At 59.3% G+C, this 20,595-nt stretch overlaps 1 protein-coding gene across 1 annotated transcript; it reads left to right on the top strand.

The window, feature by feature from the left end:
- The first annotated feature begins 1,295 nt into the window (after positions 1-1,295).
- ONECUT3 (one cut homeobox 3) lies at positions 1,296-20,595 on the top strand. The gene is made up of 2 exons (XM_006050580.3): positions 1,296-2,481; positions 20,128-20,595. Exons 1-2 carry the CDS (start codon positions 1,296-1,298, stop codon positions 20,418-20,420), a joined length of 1,479 nt encoding a protein of 492 aa, XP_006050642.2. The 3' UTR covers positions 20,421-20,595.

The following is a 20,595-nucleotide window of genomic DNA, read 5'->3' as shown; positions in this document are numbered from 1 at the left end:
CTTTGGGAAAAGGCAATGGTTATCCTCTGGGCAGGAATAAGGGGTAGGGCTGGTTTTGGGAATCCCTCCTCACCCCACACCCTGCTCTTCAATTGGGGGCACCTTTTGGGGTCTGACTTGGCCACTCTGGACTCCCCTTCCTGACTTGCATCTCATTCCCACAAAGGGATCACAGTGGGGGGGGGATCTCTGAGTGTGGAAGGCTCCCTCATTTATCCCAGTTCCAGGGGTCCCTGGGCCTCATCTGTCTCCAGGTGGTGAGGAAAAGGAGCACCTTCCCTCCTTTCACCCCAAAGAGAAACCCCAGGGAGAGGGTGGAGTCTGACCAGGGGCTTCCTGGGAAGCAAAGAGGATGTGTATCAGGCCTGCCTGATCTGGAGGGGGACAGAGGTTCTTTCAGAGTCACCCCCAAGCTGCTCTCACGCTGGAGATGGAAGCAATTAGAAGGACTTGGAAATAGGAGGAGCTTTTAGCATCCCTGAGGCCGGGTGCTCCATTGTACAGCTGGGGAAACTGAGGGCCCAGTGCCTACACATGGGAGCAGATCCAGACACTTGGAGACACAGGCTGGGAATCAGCCTGAGGACCTTCCTTTCAGCACCCTCCCCCCAGAGAGAACTTTGGGGGCACGATGTGACTCCCGACCTATGCTAGGAGAGAGGGAGGTTTGGGAGCAGAGGGCCCACCTCCTAGGGATCTGTGTGAGAAGGGGGCAACACCTGGATCACAGGCCCCCACTGAGTCACACTCCGGTGCACTCCCTAAAGATGGACTCACAGGTGCCGGGGAGGAAAGTAACCTTCACGACCCTTGGAAGAGACAGAGAATCTGAGCCCCAGAGACTAAGTCCCCAGCCCCGCCTCGGTGGAGTCTGTCCTCGACCTCCGTCCATTGTCCCCGAGTACCACTGATCCCTAGGGGGCACGGTGGAGGCAGTGGCAGGGTGTCTGGCAGAAGCCCGGAGTCTAGCCCACTCCGGCCAGCCTGGCGCTCCAGGGGGCCAGGGCGGGCGGAGAGCTAGTCGGCGGGAGGCGGCGGCTAGGGGAGCCGGTGGGCGGGGGCGCTGACGTCAGACCCGGGCCCGGGCGCCGGCGGCCGCTCCCCCGCCACATCCTGGTGGCCGCGCTCGCAGCCGGGCCGGGCCGTAAGCCGCGCAGCCGGGCAGCCTCGCGCGCAGCCACCGGGGAGCGGGCGGGGGCCATGCGGCGGCCTTGAGCGCGCCGGGCCGGCGCCGAAGAGCGCGCGCGGCGGGCGGGCGGCCGAGCCGGCGAGGAGTCAGCGCGGGGCGGCCGAGAATGGAGCTGAGCCTGGAGAGCCTGGGGGGCCTGCACGGCGTGGCCCACGCGCAGGCGGGCGAGCTGCTAAGCCCGAGCCACGCGCGCTCGGCAGCAGCGCAGCACCGCGGCCTGGTGGCGCCCGGGCGCCCCGGCCTAGTGGCCGGCATGGCGAGCCTGCTGGACGGCGGCGGCGGCGGCGGCGGCGGGGGCGCCGGGGGCGCGAGCGGCTCGAGCGGCGCGGGTGGCGGCGCTGACTTCCGCGGGGAGCTGGCCGGCCCGCTGCACCCGGCCATGGGCATGGCCTGCGAGGCTCCGGGCCTGGGCGGCACCTACACGACGCTCACGCCGCTGCAGCACCTGCCCCCGCTCGCAGCCGTGGCGGACAAGTTCCACCAGCATGCGGCGGCCGCGGCCGTAGCCGGGGCACACGGCGGCCACCCTCATTCGCACCCTCACCCGGCCGCCGCGCCGCCCCCGCCGCCCCCGCCGCAGCGCCTGGCGGCCAGCGTGAGCGGCAGCTTCACACTCATGCGCGACGAGCGCGCGGCGCTCGCCTCCGTGGGCCACCTCTACGGGCCCTACGGCAAGGAGCTGCCCGCCATGGGGTCGCCACTGTCGCCGCTGCCCAATGCGCTGCCGCCCGCGCTGCACGGCGCCCCGCAGCCCCCGCCGCCGCCGCCACCCCCGCCGCTGGCCGCCTACGGCGCACCGGGCCACCTGGCAGGGGACAAGCTGCTGCCGCCCGCCGCCTTCGAGCCGCACGCCGCGCTGCTGGGTCGCGCGGAGGACGCGCTGGCCCGCGGGCTGTCCGGAGGCGGCGGCAGCGGCGGCGGCGCGGGTGGCGGGAGCACCGCGGGGCTGCTGGCGCCGCTGGGCGGGCTGGCGGCGGCTGGAGCGCACGGGTCTCACGCGGGCGGCGGCGGCCCGGCCGCGGGCGGCGGCGGCCCCGGGGCCGGCGCGGCGGCGGAGGAGATCAACACCAAGGAGGTGGCGCAGCGCATCACGGCGGAGCTGAAGCGCTACAGCATCCCGCAGGCCATCTTCGCGCAGCGCATCCTATGCCGCTCGCAGGGCACGCTCTCCGACCTGCTGCGCAACCCCAAGCCCTGGAGCAAGCTCAAATCGGGCCGTGAGACCTTCCGCAGGATGTGGAAGTGGCTGCAGGAGCCCGAGTTCCAGCGCATGTCGGCGCTGCGCCTGGCAGGTAGGAGCTCAGCGCGCACCGCCCGACCCTAGGGGTCCTGCGCCGGGGGGCTCCCTAGCACCAGGCAGTGCGTCGGCGGAGAGTCCCGGCCCCCTCCCCATTTGGCCTGGCACTCCGCCGCCCGCTAGGGACCCCCTTGCAGGAGGTGAGAGCGCGATCTTCGCCCCTGCCCGTCTGTACCGTCACCAAAAGGAGGGAAAGGACTGTGCCGCCTTCCCTCCCCTACGGGAGTCTACACTCGCGCTCAGTCCCTCCAGGAACTGGGAGTGGGGTCCCTGGGTCCCTTCAGACTGCTGGAGGATCCGCAAGTTGCCAGCAGGGTCGCTCATTGTGTGTGATGTATGTGTGTGTGTGTGTGTGTGTGTGTGTGTGTGGCGGGGTGTGGGGGGGGTGTGATCCAGTCGTGCCGCCGCTCTCAGCTCGGAGTGCCACCCTCCTCCCCCCGAACGGCCCCTCACTGCTCCTCCCGCTCCGGGGGCAGAGTGTAGGAACCGTGCACCGAACACCGGCGCCTCCGCAGCCAGGGCCGGGCCCGCGCTCAGCCCCCGGCCCCAGCGCGCGCTTCTTTGTAGCTGGGCCTCCGCGATCGATAGCCCCCTCCCCCCTCCGGCCGCTGGCAAAGGTCACTCGAGAACGGGCGGGGGAGGGGCGGCCCGGGGGACCCGCGGCCCGGAGGCCTTCACACCCCAGCCGGCCGGCCGCCCTCCCCGCGCGGTTGCTCCTGGCTCGAGTGCGCGCACCGAACCCGCCTCTCTTTTCCATTTTGTGTTTCTGTCCTTTCTACTCTCTCTGTCGGGGCAAACTGGTATCTATTTCTTTGCTCGATCCACATTTTCCTCCTTGTCTCATTCTTCCTCGTCCTCTCTGTCCTGCTCCCCCTCTACCTCTCTCTGCCTCCTCATCTTACTCCCACTGATGCTCATTGACCCTCTTCTCCCTCCCAGCTGACAACAGCAGGGTCCACACCTGCCCCCAGCCAGCCGCCGCCCAGGACCCCTTCTGCTGAGTAGGAGGAGTGCAGGAGAGCCCCCACTCTCACCGTGGTGGCCTGGCTTGGGTGGGGAGGGTCTTTTCCTGGCCATTCTGGGGAGGGGCTGCAACCACCCCAGCCATGGGGACAATAGCAGCCCCAGGCACCTGATCGATCGCTTCTGTGCACAGGGGCCAGAGGGGCTGGATGGAGTGGGCTAGGGCTCAACCAGCCGCCCCTGGAGCGGGGAGGATGGGAGGGATTTGGCTGTGTCTGCAGCCTTCTGCTGTGAAGACTGGGTTGCCAGTGGGGGATGGAGAGGGGTCCATGTTATTTGCTCCCCTCCCCCAGGCCACCTGGACAACCTGGGGCCCCTGCACCTACACGTGTGCCTCAGTTTCCCCTCTGCAGAACAAGGTGATTGAGCCTCCGATAGGCTTCCTTCATCCTCCACATTGGGGAATAAATCCTCCTTTCATGTGGCAAGTGACCAAGTGCGTGGGAAGGTTGCAATGAAATGTTAGAAATGGCATCAGGAACCTGGACGGTCTTGTTTGAGGACAGGATCCACTCTGTCCTGCCCCACCTCCCCTCGTGACACATGCAGTGACACAGGTGTGTTCACAGGAGACACTCAAGCACACCAATGCACAGTCATGGCCTGCTGTGTGTGCGTGATGCAGGTGACATTAGGGAGCAGGCCAAAGGCAGAGTTCTGACACCACAGATACTAAGAGGCCCTTGTCGAATGGGGTCACTGGTGAAGTCTGACTTACCGCCACTCTGGCCACCTTTGGCCTCCTCCCCAGAGCATGTATTTCGGGGACATTGTGTCTGACACATGTGTACCCAAAGGACACACACCAGTTTCCTTTTTTTTTAATTCCACTGTCACATCATGTAAGAAACAGAACCCGTGTGTGGCATTCGAATGGCACATTTCGGGGCCATCCAAGAGGTTGATGAGGGCGTCTTACAATAGCAGACCTCAGGGGAGAAGTCCCCGTGGGGGTGCTGCTGCGGGAGAGCAGCGCCAACCGGCAGGGGAGGGCGGGCGGCCCGCGCTTGCATCCCGGCCGGGCCTCCCTGACTTCTGTGGCGGTAGAGAGCCTCCTCGCCTTTTTGAGCCTCGGTTTCCCCATTTGGACTGGGACTCAGAATAGCGACCGTCTGGGGGCCCCTAGGGGAAATGCAGGGGCTGAGGGCAGGGCCTGGCACATGCTTAGGTCCAGGGGACACTAAACCGCGACACCTGGCCTGTTTCCGTTGTTTCCCCAGGCCCCTGCCCACTCTGATCCTGCCGCCCGCCTGGTCCGCGCACCGGGCCCTGGGCACCTGCTGCACCTTGGGCGCCCTCAGGACCGCGTCCAGAGCGCGGGGCTGGGCTTAGAATGTTAGAGGTGGCTGGGCCGTGGGGTAATTAGGAGCCGACAGGCGGAGAGGCCTTTAGTTCCGGTCGCTGCGCAAATGAAAAGCGGTTAAGTGGCGGCAAATCGCAGCGGTTAGGGGGAGGTGGCCTGGCTCATCTCTCCCCCACGCGCCGCCCCGCACGCGACAGCCTGAGGCGCCTCCAGGCCGCCGACCCGCACTGTCCGACCCCGGCAGGCCGCACTCATCGCCCTTCCTCCTCCCCAGTCCCCATCCTGAGCCCAGCGAAAGCCGCCCGCCATCCCCGGACCGACCGGCAGCTCCGCGCCCGGGTCCCGCCCCCGCGCGCTTGCGGGCCTCTGTCTTCGGCCTCGCTTCTTGGCCCAGCTGCTGTGGGCGTCCCGTCCGGGTGTCCTCCCCACCGCCCTGGACCAGGAGGCGGTAAGGACGGAGAAAGACACACGCAGAGACAGGCAGAAAGACACAGAGGTAGGTAGGGAGAGACAGTGGCAAAAACAAAGTGAGAAAGACAAAAAAAGACAAAGAGGCAGAAAAGGAGACTGGAAACGGGAGGTGACGGCTCCCAACGGCAGCTCCTCAGCTGGGGTCACTCGTCTGGAACCTCACGGCTCCCAGCTCCTCCACCTCTCTCCTTCCTCAGGAATGAGGGACTGTTTAAGCCAGTTCAGATAATGAACCCACTTTACAGACCACCGAGCCAGGGCTGAAAGGGACGCACTTGCCGAAGCTGCACAAGCAGGGGGACGTGGAGCCGGCAGTCCTCTGGGATTGAGGACTGAAGGGGGATTTCTTTCTTTTGAAGCACCCAAGAAATCTGGCCAGGTAGACCTCAGGGTTCCCCACTCCGTTGCTCCCAGACCTATCTGTTCTTTGCGACTCAGTTTATCCATCTGTAAAATGTGTGCACTGGGGTAGACAGGCTCTGGGTCTGAATTCTGAGATTCTGGGGACGGCCCATCCTGCAAGGCCCCAACCCCATTGCCCTGGTGGGGTCTCACCCTGCTCCACCTTCAGGGTCCTTAGAGCCCCGCAGCTTCCCAGCCGCCACCTCTCGAAGCCCTCCCTTGGAAGACTCCGTCTCAAACGGTAATTACGGAAGAGGGGCTGGGGGAGGGGCTGACGGACTTCTCTGCGGGGGCGGGGTGGTCGATGAATTCGAATTACCGGCTCTAATTCATCACCGCCGCCTGGTCGATAACTTCGGCCGTCTTCAAATATTGTTTAAATTGCAACTCCGGAGGAAAAGTATTTTTTGTAACTGATCAGAGAATATATATAAAATATCAGATGGTGGCGATTGAAGGAAGGGTCCCCTCCTCCTGGCTCACTAGTGAGCCCTGAACCCAGAATCCCTGAAGGATGAGGGAGACCCCTGGTGCGGGAAACTGAGGCAGGGAGGGAGCCATTTCTGGAGCTGAAGCTGGTGGGCACAGTGAGGGCAGTGACCAGCGGCTGGGAGTCTGGGGGGGACGGTGGTGGAAGGGGAAAAGACACATTAACTGCCCCTCCCCCCAGACTAGGACCGGCCTGTCCCCCACCCATTCTGTATCCAACATCAGGTGTTGAAAAGCTGGCGGGCAGGTGGGGTGGGGGCTTTCCTAGGCTGAAGAGACTCAACTCAGAGGTCTACTCTGGGAGGACTACTACCCAAACCCCATAAATGCTCTGCCCACCCCATCCCCCAAAGGCCAATGTACCTTCTGTAAAACTTGACCTTGAGCCAACCACAAGGGCCCATACCTCTTACAGACCGTTTAGGAAAGACATCCTAGCTGAGAACTTGGATAACTGGCCTCACCTGGGTTCTATCACTAACTCATCCTGGGCAAGGGTCTGAGTCTCAGTTTCTTCATCAGAGAAATGGACAGAATCAAGTGCCACCTCCGAGGTGCTTGTTGAGGTTTTTCTTATCAACCCGTTCCCCACCAGAACCCCTGAGGACACATTCACAGGACCTGCACCCTGAGGCCACATTGCTTACTCACCCTCACCTGCTCACACCACATCTCCTAGTCTGTAGGGAAGACCCAGGTCACCACCGGCAGTCTGTGCTTCGTGGAACCCACAGAGAGTGGGCAGGGGAGCTGGAAGGGGGTCTGGGACCCAGAGGGGACACTGCAGACCCCGCCCCGAGAAACAGGGAGTAGGGGGAGACTGTCTGGGGCTGTGGGTACCAGAGCCTTGTGGGTCTGGGTACAATGCCAGGGGCCCCCACACCAGCCCCCCTTCTAGAACACAAGCCCCAAGTGGGGTGGTGCCAGCTCCCTACCCAAGTTCTGTGATTCTGGCTGTCAGATGCGGAGGGGGCTGTCTGGGGTGCTCAGAGCCCTCCCCCTCCCCTAGGAATGAGGGACTGTTAAGCCAGTTCAGATAATGAGCCCACTTTACAGACCACCAAGCCAGGGCTGAAAGGGACACTCTTGCTGAAGCTGCACAAGCGGGGAGATGTGGAGCTGGCAGTAAGTGGGGCTTGAGTGGCTCAGGCTCCTATCCCACTCAGGGCCCAGCAGAGACAAAGGCTGGGAGGAGAGCTCAGTGGACTGAAGCCAGGACTAAGAGGAAGGCTCTCCAGGTTACATCCAGGTCCAGCTTACAAACACTTGGGTGACGCTTGGGCCAGGAGGGAAGGCCTGCACTTTCCTCCTGACACAGAGTTGGACAGACTCCTGTGCCCATGGGAGCCCCGCCAGGGACCACCAGAGACCCTCGAGGGAGTGGGGGTGGGGTAGAGGGGGAGTGGAGGTCGAGTCCCAGTGTCCTCCTGCTGAACACAGAGCCACCTGCTTCTGCTTCTCCTGACTGCCGGCCCTCAGGGGGAATTTGGGTCACTGAATGTCCAGCCTCCCTGGACCCCAGGTCAGAGAACTCGTTCCTGCCTGAGAGACTGGATGGTCACCCCCACGTCACAGAGAAGCACACAGAGGTCCTGGAGCTGGGCTTTGGCTTCTTTATTCTGAGTCTCCTTAGCTGAAAATCCTATGCTATGCTATGCTAAGTCGCTTCAGTCGTGCCCGACTCTGTGCGACTCCATAGACGGCAGCCCACCAGGCTCCGCCGTCCCTGGGATTCTCCAGGCAAGAATACTGGAGTGGGCCGCCATTTCCCTCTCCAATGCATGAAAGAGAAAAGTGAAAGTGAAGTCGCTCAGTCGTGTCCGACTCTTAGCGACCCCATGGACTGCAGCCTACCAGGCTCCTCCGTCCATGGGATTTTCCAGGCAAGAGTACTGGAGTGGGGTGCCATTGCCTTCGGGCTCACCAAGACAGGGCCATTTTCCCTAGCCTCCTCCGACGCCCCGACGCCCCCTATCAATCATCACCACTCTAGTCGGAGCAACCTACCTCTGGCCGCCTCCTCCTCCATGCTGGTCTCCAGGCTCCACCCCCTCCCCTGGAGTCCTCTCCGCAGCTGGAGGGGGCTCACCATTCTTCTTCTTAATACCATGCCTGGTCGCTCTCCAGATCCCAGAAGTGGAGGCAACTTTCTGTTCTGCCTCAGTGCGGGTGGAAACACCAAGGACAAAAGGCTGGGAGGCGGCAAGCCAGAACTGCTGTAAGGATGGAGGCCGGCCCCTATGGCTGGAGTCTTTGTGTGTAGCAGCGAGCTCGGCTTAACCAGGGCAGCTTAGGCTGGTTTGAATCAAGTTTTTAATTAAATATGGCCCTTGATCAATAAGGAAGGCTGTGCTCCTAGAGGAGGAGAAATGCTGGTCTGGAGCCAGGACCAGCCTGGGAGACCCATCTGACCTTGGGGTGTCCTGGGGCACCTGCGGCCTCAGTTTCCCCTTGGCCAAATAGGTGTAGATATGAGTGGGGCCGGTATGCGGATGGGGCCAGGATGTGGGTGGGGTCAAGATGAGATTGGGGCAGGGTCCCTCCTGCCTCCTGTCTTGCTCTTTGGACTGATGTGGGAGTGGGCGAGGGGCTTAGACCTAAAGAGTCACACGCACCAAGCCACAGATTGGCAGAAGGAAACGGACCAGTAGGGCGTCCATGACTGGCGTGGGCCGCCGGAGAGAAAGGACGGAAGTGTAGACGTGCCCGGGACGCAGTGTAGAGGCGCATGGGGAACTTAAGCGGAGATGCAAAGGAACGGGGATGTGAGGGTAGGTCCTCACGGGATGCGAGTAGGCGCCCACACTAGGACAAGAGAGCGCAGTCTCCGGCTCAAGTCGGGTCTGGCGATCGGAGGCAGCACCGGGCGCTGGGGGTGTGGGGAAGAACCCCCTTCTCTCTCCTGAAACCGCTGCGAGCGGCCAGGAAATATTCATGGACCCCCAGCTGGGCCGCCTGACCACTTCTCCACACCCTCTTCCAGACAGTTGCTGTCCCACCCCTACTCCCTAGTGCTGGGGGGTTGGGAGAAGGTCGCGCCCGCTAGCGGTGACAGGGTGGGCAATTGGGGGCCTGGTGCAGATACAGCAGGGTTCATGCTTCTCTACGAAACCGAGCGTGCCCTGGGGAGGAAGTCAGTGCCTTGGTTCCCGCTGCCCCAGGCCGCCGCCGCCCCGCAGTGCCGGCCAAGCCGCCGAGGGCAAAACCCGGGCCTCCGCGTTCCGCCGTTCTGTCCGCGGCGGACGTGGGATCTCCCAAACCTTAAAAGGATCAAGCATGCACCTGCCTTCCACAGCTCGGCGGGAGGTGGACGCGCGCGGCCCAGTGTAAGGAGACCGGAACACTGGCACTTCACACCCGCGGCGTCCCAGCAGGGTCACCGGCGGCGCTCGCATCCCACCACTCGGGGGGAAATCACATCTCACCCAGGGGTAGCCGTGTCTGGGTTCGCCTCCCTCCCGGCCCCAGAGCGGCGTCGGACTTGGCGCGCTCGGCTGTGCGCTCGCTCGGAACGTCGGGTCGCTGCGCCTGGAAGGCAAACGGTTCAGCGCGGGGGGACAAGGGGCGCTCCCAGAGAGGGAGGCACGGGCCTTCGGCAGCTCGGGTCGGTGACCGTGGAAAATGCGTGTCCCCTGAGCACTTCCGTTTCCCCAAATGGAGACTAGAATCCGCAGCCGGCTAGAGCACCAAGTGGAAAAAGAATAAAGCTCCAGTGCGTTGGGGAACCTCGACAAAGACCCTGCTCGCTCCCTCTGCCTGCCTTCTGCCTCCCCAGCCTGTTCTTTTAAAAAACGCTGTATTTTTTTTTTTTTTCAAACAGCGGACACATTCGCCAAGTCCTCCTTTCTATAAATCCCAGTTTCTATTTCTCCTTCTAAAGAGAGGTGACACTTAATCCAGCACCCCTAATGCACGTTCTTTTCTTTTCCTCTTTTAAAAAAATACCACCGAAAGACCACCCACCCCCACGCTCCCGCAGTTCTCCTGTGCTTTTGCTTCCTGACACGGAACATCCACATCAGGAAAGAGAGCGCCTCGGAGGCCCTTTTGCCAGCTGCGTAATATTCTCTTTGGCCGTTCCCTCCTTTCTTAAACCACCTCCCCGCCCGGTGGACACCTGGGCGATTTCAGATGGTTTGCGGTCAGCCCCAGGCAGCAGCGCGCACGTGCACCGCCACCATTTCGCTTGTGACTTTACTTGTGGCTGAGTTTGCCAATCACTGAGATGCTTCCCCTACCCCTCCCTTTTCTGCGCTTCCCCCCACCCCTCCCTTTTGTGCGCTGGCCTCTCTACGCTTTTACTTATCACCGGTTCCTTTCCTGTCATCTTTTTCAAATCCATTTCCAACTGCTGGCCGCTGTGACTGTTAACAGTTTTTTTTTTTTTTTTTTTTTTAATAAAAGCTCTGTGTGCGCACTGATGCGGTTTGCCCCCCCCCACCCCCCCCCCACAGTGCCTGAATGGGGAGGGGGTTCGAGGCATGAGAGTTGCCCCTGGACACCCCCAGCGTCCCCCATCACAGGCATTGCAACCACCAGATGGAGCCCCCCTCCCCCCCACACACCAGGGGCAGCCCAGAGTCCAGTGGAAATGCTCATTTCTCTGATAAGTCTTTGAAAGGCTCAGAACTAATTTGAAAATGCGGCCATTAAAATCCCATCAGGGGAAGGAGAAGGGGGAGGGATCGAGGGAGGGAGGGAGGGAGGCTGGGCGACAGCCAAGGTGGTTCAGATGCTGGGAGATGGGAGGTGTAGACCTGGCGGGCAGGGGAGGAGAGGACGGAAGGAGCGGGTGTGGAGATCAGGGAGGCAGCAGAGGCAGAGGGGGCTTCTGAGGCTTCCAGAGGGTCCTCTGTTTCCCTGGAGATGACTCCGCCCCCCCCATCCATGAGAACCTCTTACTGGGGCCTGCAGGGATGCAGGGTATGGATAAAGAGGATGGAGGTATGAATGTGCTCAGCTCCCCTCCTAGTGGCTCACTGTGTGACCTTGGGCAAGTCACTCACTGTCTCTGGCCAGAGGAGGCCAGCGGGGAATGCTCAAGGCAGACAGCCCAGTGGGGACAAGCCACCAGGTGGGTGTATCAATGTGCCCCACATCTGGGGCTGGGCAGCTGGTGGCCGGGGTGGGATGTGTCGCCAAGGAAACCAGTCATCATCCCAGCCGGGGACCTGGCTCCGTATTGAATTGTCTGCTCCAAGAAGCTGAGCTGAGCTCAGAAGGTGGCTGGAAGGAGGGGACAGCGAATCCAGCTCCTTCTCCCATACCCCAACCTGTACCCAGGTGGATGGACACTGTGGGGTACAGGCTTACGAGACCAGGGGGGCAGGGGGCTGACAAGAGCAACTCTTTGGGGACCTTGAACACAGCACAGAGTGCCACACAGAGGGACTGAGACAATGCTCCTAGGTCGCTGATTTTGGGGGCCACCGTCTGGCTGCTGTTGTCTCCTGTCAAACCCAGCCTTTCTTGGGGGGTGTCACCCTTCTAGTGCGACCCTGGCTCCTGCCTTGTCTCCCTGGGCTTCACTATGCCTCTCCCCCGTTGTCCCCAGATGTCAAGCTCGGCCTCCTATTTTACCCTCCATGCCCAGATCTGTTCCGACCCAGGCAGCCTCAGGTCTTCCCCTACAAATAGCCCACCCACACCCGCCTCCACCCCCGCTGCACATCGGGGCAGCCATGGGTCTCCCTGTATCTCTGATTGTTTGGCTAGCATGTCATCACATCAGATCGCGTCAGGCAGGGGCTGCATCACATCAGGCAGGGGCTGCATCCATCTTACTCACTGCTTTCCCCAGCAAAGCTATCCAAACAGCACACACAGTAGGTGCTTGATAAGTGTGTGGAGAAAGAGCTAGTGAAGAGAGGAGTGATGGCTGCAGGCCCACCCTGGCCTGCATTTGGACTGCTGTACGGTGGGACCCCCACTTCCATGGACGGATGGGGACATCAGGACCAGGGTTGTAAACCACAGAGTGTATGCGAAGGGCCACTTGGCCCCTGGAGCCTGCTGACCAGGAAGGACAGGGTGGCGGTGGGGGGTGGGGGCAGCTAGCAGTCCCAGGACAAGAGCAGATAAGAACTGCCCTAGGTCTCGGTGGCCCATCCTGCATTCTGTACACTCAGACCCCATGGGCTCAGGGCCACCCATACTGGGTCACACCCAGAAGTCACATTATGCCCTTGACTCTTCACACAGCACCCTCCATCTGATGTCCACACTGTGTCCACTACACCCTCCAGGCCAGCTGCAAGCCAAGGTCACGCTGAGGTCTGGCTGGCCCCTGGGTGTTCCTGTACTGCCCACTGACCGGCCTCATCCTCTGAGCCCTCCCGCACTGTCCCTCCCATCCACCTGTCACACTCACGGCTCTGCCTACCATCATAGGTCACTTGCTGTCACTCACACTTGTGGTCTGCTCTGCATGGACACCCTCCCAGTGCAGCAAAGTGCACTGCACACACCACCTCCCTCTCACACCTCTGTCCACCTGGCCGGGCCCTGTGTGTCCTCACACAGGCACATCCAACAGACAGGGACAGACAGCCCATGTGGTCAGCTGGCTGGGCTAGGGATGGCCCCGGACAGGCATAGCGGGGCCACTCATTCTCCAGGTCACCCTGGTGGACCACAGCAGGCCTCCGGAGGAGGAAATGGAAGGAGGAGGGAGAGGATGAGGGATGAAGATGCTGAGGAGCCTGAAGGGGAGGGGGAGACTGGCAGGAGAAGGGGAAGGAAGGGAGGAGAGAAGGAGAAGGGTTGTCTGGGGAGAAGGAGGGGGAAGGCAGCAGCGGTGGGTCAGACAGGAGCTAACAGGTGCAACCCCAGCTCCACCCAATGGGGGCCTGGTTCTCCCCTTCCACTGAGGGGGTGACTGAATCCAGGGCCCCAGCTTCTCCCTGGCGGACTGCAGACAGGGTGCTCCTGGGGTCCCACTGCCTTACCTGGCCCTCCAGGGCAGTGGCCACCAGGTCTCCCTGTGCAGGGTCTTCCAGTCTGGGCTATTCCCCCACCACCCACAGTGGGGAGGGGCGTCAGTCAGTGGAAAGACACAGCCGGCCCACAGCCTCCTGTGGATCCACTCTGTGCTGGACATCAGAGGGTTCCCAGGGGAGGGAAGTGGGTCTCTGCTGAGGGTGAGGAGAAGAGTTTCCTGGGGCAAGGGCCACTGAGTCTGGGCCTTGAGGGATGTGTAGGAGTTCTTTGGCTGAGGCAGCCCTGCTCTGAACCTTGGCCTCTCCATCCCTCCCCTCTCCAGGAAGATTCCTGGGAAGGTGCTGAGGCTTGAGGCATGTCCTGAGGCGGGGAGGCACTTCACAGCTGCACTGCAAGTGGGGGCTGGAACCTAGCCCCTCCCCTGCACCCCCAGATGGGAGCTGAGAGCCTCAACTCAGTGCCATCACCCTATTCAGGACTTTTCTGGCTAAACCCGTTCGCAGAGCCTGGCAAGGCAGGGCTCATGACTAAGACCATTTTCCATGTGAGGAAACAGGCTCAGAGGCAGGCACCGGACAGTAACCCACAGGGTGGTCGGTCTGACTGCCCCCTTGGCTCCTAGAGGTGAGCAACTTCCTAGAACGGCAGGAGGCAGGAGGGACAGAGGTGCTGTGTGGGTAAGCCTCAGAGAGTCTGAAATGAAAGGGAACTTGAGGGTGACCCCCACTCACCTCCCTTTGCCATTGCCGCCTGGATGCGGCCCAGCCTGGCTGACCCTGCTTCCCGGAACCTCGCCCTGTGCTGGGGCGGGAGACCACTGCCTCCTGCCGGTCACAACGGGAAACTCGGGCCGGACCGATAGAAAAGCCCACCCTTAGCCCTTGAGGGTTGGAGAAGGAAATGGTAACCCACTCCAGTGTTCTTGCCTGGAGAATCCCAGGGACGGGGGAGCCTTGTGGGCTGCCATCTATGGGGTCGCACAGAATCGGACACGACTGAAGTGACTTAGCAGCAGCAGCAGCAGCCCTTGAGGGGTGCCCTTAGATCAGATCAGCTCAGTCGCTCAGTCGTGTCTGACTCTTTGCGACCCCATAGGAGCAGGCTAAATTGGAAAGGGGCCTCTTTTGTATCCCCTTGGATCTCCTCCGGGACTCCCAGGAGCCAGCCCCAGACTCTCCTCATCCCTGACTCCAAAATGACTGACAGCAATGAGATAGGGACCCTGGATGCTCTAAGATCATGGAATCTGGCTCCGAGTATCCGATTCTCCATCCCTGAGGTCATGGAGGGTGGACAGGAGAGAAAGTTGGAGCCAGAACCTTCATTCCCTGAGAGAATGGTAAATACTGTCGGGGAAAAGGAAGAAAAAAGCTGAGCAGGGAGAGAGTTTGCAGAATTAAATTGGAGAGGGGGGTCAGGATGGACCTCGCAGATGAGATGAGAGCTTCGAGTGAAGACTAGAAGGAGACGAGGGAGCCATGAAGAAATGTGGGGAAGAGCGATGCAGGCAGAGGTGGCAGCTAGTTGAAAAGGCCTGAGGTTGGACTGTGCCCGGGGTGAAACCAGTGTGGCTGCGAAGCTGTGAGCTGAGTTGGGGCAGCAGGAGGACATGAGAACAGAGAGACAGTGGGGGTAAGGGGCTGAATGAGGTGAGGAGGGGGCGGATAGCTGACGGCACACTGAAAAATGTTTGAAGGAGGCAGAGGGTCCCAGTTTTGCAGTTGAGACTGAAGCAGGCCTTGTAAAGGAACTGACTCCCAGGGTCCCTGAGAGACAACCCCCCCAAAATCCCACAAGCCAGCCCAGCTGGCTCCTCCTGTGCTGTCATGGCAACCATGGTTAGTGGTGTGGGCCTGAGTCTGGAGCCCCTCCCTGTCCCCCCACCACAAGCTGGGAAGCCCTGGTAAGGGGACTGGGCTATGTACTCCCTGTACTAGTCACATACAAGGTGAGCCCTATGATGGGGTTTGATGGTACAAGTGAGGGTATTGGAGGAGACAGTTTTGGAGGGGATAAAATGGATGGTGTTATGAGTGCAGGTGGAGGAAGTGATGAGAGCAGAGGTGGTGTTGATGGGGTAATGGAGGTAGACTGTGGACGGAGGTGGTGCTGGCATAGGTGGCGGTGATGGTGGAGGAGGAGGTGATGCTGGTAGAGGTGGTGAAGGTGGAAGTAATGGAGGCAATGCTGGTAGGTGGACACCATGGTGGTGGAGAGGAGGGCAGAAGAGGCAGCGGAGGTGGAAGTGATGCAGGTGGAGGAGATGGTGATGGTGGAGGTGACAGAAGCAGAGGTGATGGAGGGCAGATAAGCAACTCTGATGGGGGAGGAAGAAATGGAGGTGGATGAGCCGCTGGGGGAGCAGGGGACGGTGGAGGGGATGCTGGAGGAGGCTTCCTAGGCACAGCACAGTGGTGGTCCCCAGGGGAGATCATTGCGGGAGAGGTAGGCCTAGAACTGGCAGGGCAGTGTCTGGGGGCCGTGGGTGGGGAGGCCCCAGGCTGCTCCCAGCGGCCCCTCTTCCCCAGGCTACTTCCTGGTCAGTCCTCTCACAGCCTCTGTTTTCACTTCTGTGAAAGGGGCCCATTCCCTGTCCTCTCCTCCTCCTGGGGCTGCCTCCAGGGACTGCAGCGGTTTTGGGGCTGGACTAGAGTGATCCTGAGTGCTGGAAGGGATATTGGTGGGCGGAGGAAGCCGCTCTGAGCCGCTTCCCCTACCGCACTGACACCCCCGCGGGGCCAGGGGCCTCCAGGCCGGCGCCGCTGGGGGCTGTGGGGGATGAAGCGGTGACAAAAGCTGCTCGCGGTAAACAGCTCCGACTGGAGCCCGGATCGATCCGGGCTGTGAGGAGCTGTAATTAGATTGAACGCCCGGGAAGCGGGGGGGAGAGCGGAGCCTCTTTTTGCTGTGATCGACAAAACGCGAAGTTTTTTCACGACTCTGCTGTGGCTGGCCCCTCCCCCAGCCTCCGCCTCTGAAGCCCCCACTCGGCTCTGGATTGGACAAGAAGGAGGTGGGTGAGGAAGAGGCGACCCACATCTTACCTCCCTTCCATCTGCCAGTCAACCCTGGCTCCTGTCCTGTCCCTGCCAGGACCTGCTGGGTGACTCTGGGCAAGTGGCGTACCTTCTCTGAGTAGGAAAGAATCTCCTTGCCTTATGGAATTATCTCAAGGATGAAAAAAAACAAAAAAACAAAAAAACAAAACAGCACACGGAAGGCCCTGGACTTGTAAAGCTCTTGCAGGCTTTCTGAAAAGTGTATCTCTGCCCTTCCTATAAATGCATGTTGAGTTTGTGAGAACAATTCTGAGTGAATGAAAGCATGAATGAATGAATGAATTGAAGGTCACAACAGGTGGCAAGAATGTAAAGGCCTGGGCTGAGTTTTGACTCTTCCCTGATGTTGCTGCCCGAAATCCAGCTTTTCCTTAAAAGAATGGGGATGTGGCCTCCTCTTGTGAGCTTCACAAGCTGGCCAGGTCCAAGGAGATGAGAGGTCAAGGTGGTTCCTGGTGCTTCCTTTCCGCGTTTCTTTCTTTTAAAATTAATACTTATTTTTAATTGCTTTACAGTGTTGCATTGGTTTCTGCCATACAGCAACACGAATCAGCCATAGGTATGCATATGTCCCCTCCCTCCTGAACCTCTCTCTCCCATCAAAGTTTCTTTATGCAGATAAAACATGAATAAATGTTCCCTCTCCCCACTTTGTATACAAAATGCTGCCTGGTACATGGTTCATCTCCTAGGTTTTACCTCATACAGTACTAGGATTTCTGTCTCCTTTCTTGTACAGCTGTTTGTTCTTCCAGGAATTTATGGTTGCCTATCACAAACTCTCCCACATCCTCCAACAAAACTCAAAACTAACACCTGTTAGGACATCTCCCCTTTCTACTTCTGTTGGTGCACCGGCTCTGATCTTGGGCTGACCTCTTGTCCCTGGTGCCTTTGTCCTGCTGTCTTTCAGGGTCTCCCTTCTTCATATGGGATATCTCTTTTCTTCTAGATTGAATCACATTTCCTGAATCCCACATCTTCCTTTTTTGATTTACTTCCTCATGTTGATGAAACATGCCCTCTAATAGCTTTCTGAGAAGAGGGTGCACAGAAGTCAACTTTTGGAGACCTTGAATGTCTGACTATATCTTTAGTCTACCTTCATGCTTGAGTTTGGCTGGGCACACAATTCTAGCTGAATATAGATTTTGCTCAGAATTTTGAAGGCATTGTTCCACTGGCTCATAGCTTTTGAGAAGCCTAAAGCCACTCTGATTCTTGGTTCTCCAAATGGCATGTGGCTTTCCTCTCTGGGAGCATTTATCTTCTTTTCACCCTGGGTCCCTGACATTTCACAAGGGTGAGCCTCAGGGAGTCTTTTTTTAATTTATTGAGCTGAGCATTTCATGAGCTGTTTTAAACTGAATTCTCATGTCCTCCAACTGCTTCTCAGGTGGTGTAGTGGTAAAGAATCTGCCTGCCAATGCAGGAGACACAAGAGATGCGGAGAATCCCATGGATAGAGGAGCCTGGTGGGCTACAGTCCATGGGGTCATAACGAGTTGGACATGACTGAGCACACACACACACACACACACACACACACACACACACACATTATTCTAATCATATTGATATAATTTGTTTGGGCTTCCCTTTCTCTAGTTTTGGATGGCCTCTTGCTCAGATGACAAACCTGCACATTCATCCTCAAACTTTGTTATCATCTTTCCCTCATTTTTCATCTCTGCATCCACTTGTATTTCCAGGGATATTTGCTTTATGTTCCAATTCTTCTTCTTCTTCTTCTTTTTTTAACTTTTTGGCCATGCCACATGGCTTGTGGAATCTTAGTTCCCCAACCAGGGAATGAACCCGGGCCCTTGGCGGTGAAAGCAGAGCCCTAACCACTGGACTGCCAGGGAAGTTCCTATGTCCCAATTCTTACATTGACTTTATTCCTGCTATAATATACTTAAATTCTAAGAGCATTGTCTGCCCCTTTCATGGTCCTTTCTATTGAACAGCATCCGGTTCTTGTTTCATGGATACAGTATTCTTCTCTTACCCCTCCCAGAATCTGACTTTTAATTGCACCTATCTTATCTGTTTCTTCTGAGAGCATCAGCCCCCAGTCCTCCTCCCATTTTTCTCACTTTCTCTCTCTCTCCTTCATTAGAGGCTTTTTTCTGAAAAGTCCAGTAACCTCTGCCTGCCACTCTTATTTAATTATGAAACCTGAAACAGCCAATTAGAAGCACTGTGTGTTCCAGGTCAGAAGAAGCCAGAAAAGGAAGTGGTGCATCAGTTCAAATGGAGGGGGGGACTTGGGGGCGAGAGGGGGAGCTGTCATCACTGAGAAATGAGCCACAGCACAGGGGACATTCATTTATTTTTTACGGATGTGTGTGGACATTGATCTGGCATGTCATCTGGTTCAGACTGTTCCGGAACCAAAAAAACCCAGCTTGGTATGTGGTCCCAGCAGGCTACCAGGGCTGGCAGCGGAGACCTGCTAGTACAGCCTGTGCCACCAGCCACTCTGGGGGTGACAGAGTCACTGGGGCAAGTGTTTTGTGGGAAGGCAGGATGGGGTGGGTGTCCACCACCCACTGTCCCTGACTGGTGTGTGGACAAGGAATTGAAACCCTGATGGAGTTTTCGCGATGTCCCCAGTCCCCAGGTGGAGGTAGCCAGCTTTGGCTGGTGAAGATCATGTTTTCCATCCACTGGCCCCACAGCATTGAGGGGAGGGGCCCGCTTTGGAGCTGGTGCAGGGGGGAGCATGACCATACGCTCCACCCTAGCTCCACCACTCTGAGATGCTGCCCCTTCTCCTCTGCAAGCTTCCACCCACCACAGGGGGCTTCCCAAGTGGCTCAGTGGTAAAGAATCTGCCTGCAATGCAGGAGATACAGGCAAACATGAGTTCGATCCCTGGGTTGGGAAGATTCCCCTGGAGAAGGAAATGGGAACCCACTCCAGTATTCTTGTCTGGAGAATCCCACGGACAGAGGAACCTGGAGGGCTACAGTCCATAGTGTTGAGAAGAGTTGGACATGACTGAAGTGACTTAGCACACAAGCACTGACCATAGGGCAGCCTCCTATGCCTTCCCCGTCATCTGGGCCAGGTGGTTCTGGCAGAGGGAGGGTTGGTCTAGCAATTCCCCACCTCCAGAAGTTCCCTGGGGGACCTGAGGGGTGCCAAGCCTTGGTCTCAGCCTGCTGGTGGAGGGAGGCCAGAGTAGGGACTCAGAGATCAGAATCAGACCAAGTGGATGACCATGTTAGCTGGATTCTGGATCCCTAAGCTGATCAGGCCCCAGGTCAACAGGGAAGGAGACATGGATTGTCACCTGTCTTCCGAGAACCTAGTTGCCCCATCATTCCAGGGGATGTTCCTGGGGTTTGTGACGCAACCCCCCCCACAAAGAGGTATTAATTAACCAATTCTTTCACTCAGGTCTACACTGAGCCAAATAACTCACATGTAGGGTTTCCGGGTCATTTCCCCCAACATCCCCCAGGTGTGGGCTGCAGGAGGGAGGGCAGAAAGCCACCAATATTAGTTGTACTCTTGAGGTCAGGATTCTTGGGGGGTGAGGGGTAGTTTGGGGACATGAGGCTAGGAGGGGCTCAGAATGCAGAAAGGGTGTGGGAGGGCGTGACGACCTGTGCCTGTGGAAGTGTGCTCACACTATGTCCCCTTCTTTGTCTCCCCTACCCCCCCATCTGCCTCCTTTGTCTCTGTTCCCCGCCCACGACTGTCTGCCCCCCTCTCCTTCCATTACTGGTGGTCTCTATCGACCTACTGCCTTCCCGCTGCCTCCTGCTCTCTGTGTCTCCTTGTCTTTTTGGCCCTGTCCCCGTGTCGTCTCTCCATCTCTCGCGTTTCCCGCATTTCTGTTTCCTGATGTCTCGATGCTCCGGGACACGTGGCCTGTCTTCTCCCGTCCGGCCGCGCGGTGGCGCCGCGTCCCTCTCGCCCGCCCGTCCGCGCTCGCCCGCAGCCTGCAAGCGGAAGGAGCAGGAGCAGCAGAAAGAGCGCGCGCTGCAGCCCAAAAAGCAGCGCCTGGTGTTCACCGACCTGCAGCGGCGCACGCTCATCGCCATCTTCAAGGAGAACAAGCGGCCGTCTAAGGAGATGCAGGTCACCATCTCGCAGCAGCTCGGCCTGGAGCTCAACACTGTCAGCAATTTCTTCATGAACGCGCGGCGCCGCTGCATGAACCGCTGGGCCGAGGAGCCCGGAGCTGCCCCCGGGGGCCCCGCCGGCGCTGCCGCCACCTTCTCCAAGGCCTGAGGCGCCCCGGCTGCGCGCCCTCCCAGCCTCCACGGCCCGGGCGCTGCCCCCGAACCCACATTCCGCCCCCCCCCCCCACTCCCACCCTGCCGGCCCGGAGACCTGCCCCAGGGCGCACCTGGAGGGGCTGCCGACCGGGCCCCCACACCCAGGGAAGGGACGCAGCACACCCCCA

This window comes from Bubalus bubalis, chromosome 9 (assembly GCF_019923935.1).
Source record: "Bubalus bubalis isolate 160015118507 breed Murrah chromosome 9, NDDB_SH_1, whole genome shotgun sequence".
NCBI classification, from domain to species: Eukaryota; Metazoa; Chordata; class Mammalia; order Artiodactyla; family Bovidae; genus Bubalus; species Bubalus bubalis.
This window is presented reverse-complemented; position numbering and strand designations above follow the sequence as displayed.

Bases quoted from the DNA above. Each gene is read 5' to 3' on its own strand.
- ONECUT3 (XM_006050580.3), top strand. From the start codon at position 1,296: ATGGAGCTGAGCCTGGAGAGCCTGGGGGGCCTGCACGGCGTGGCCCAC. The intron at 2,482-20,127 runs GTAGGAGCTCAG...GCTCGCCCGCAG, and splicing joins GTCGGCGCTGCGCCTGGCAG to CCTGCAAGCGGAAGGAGCAG.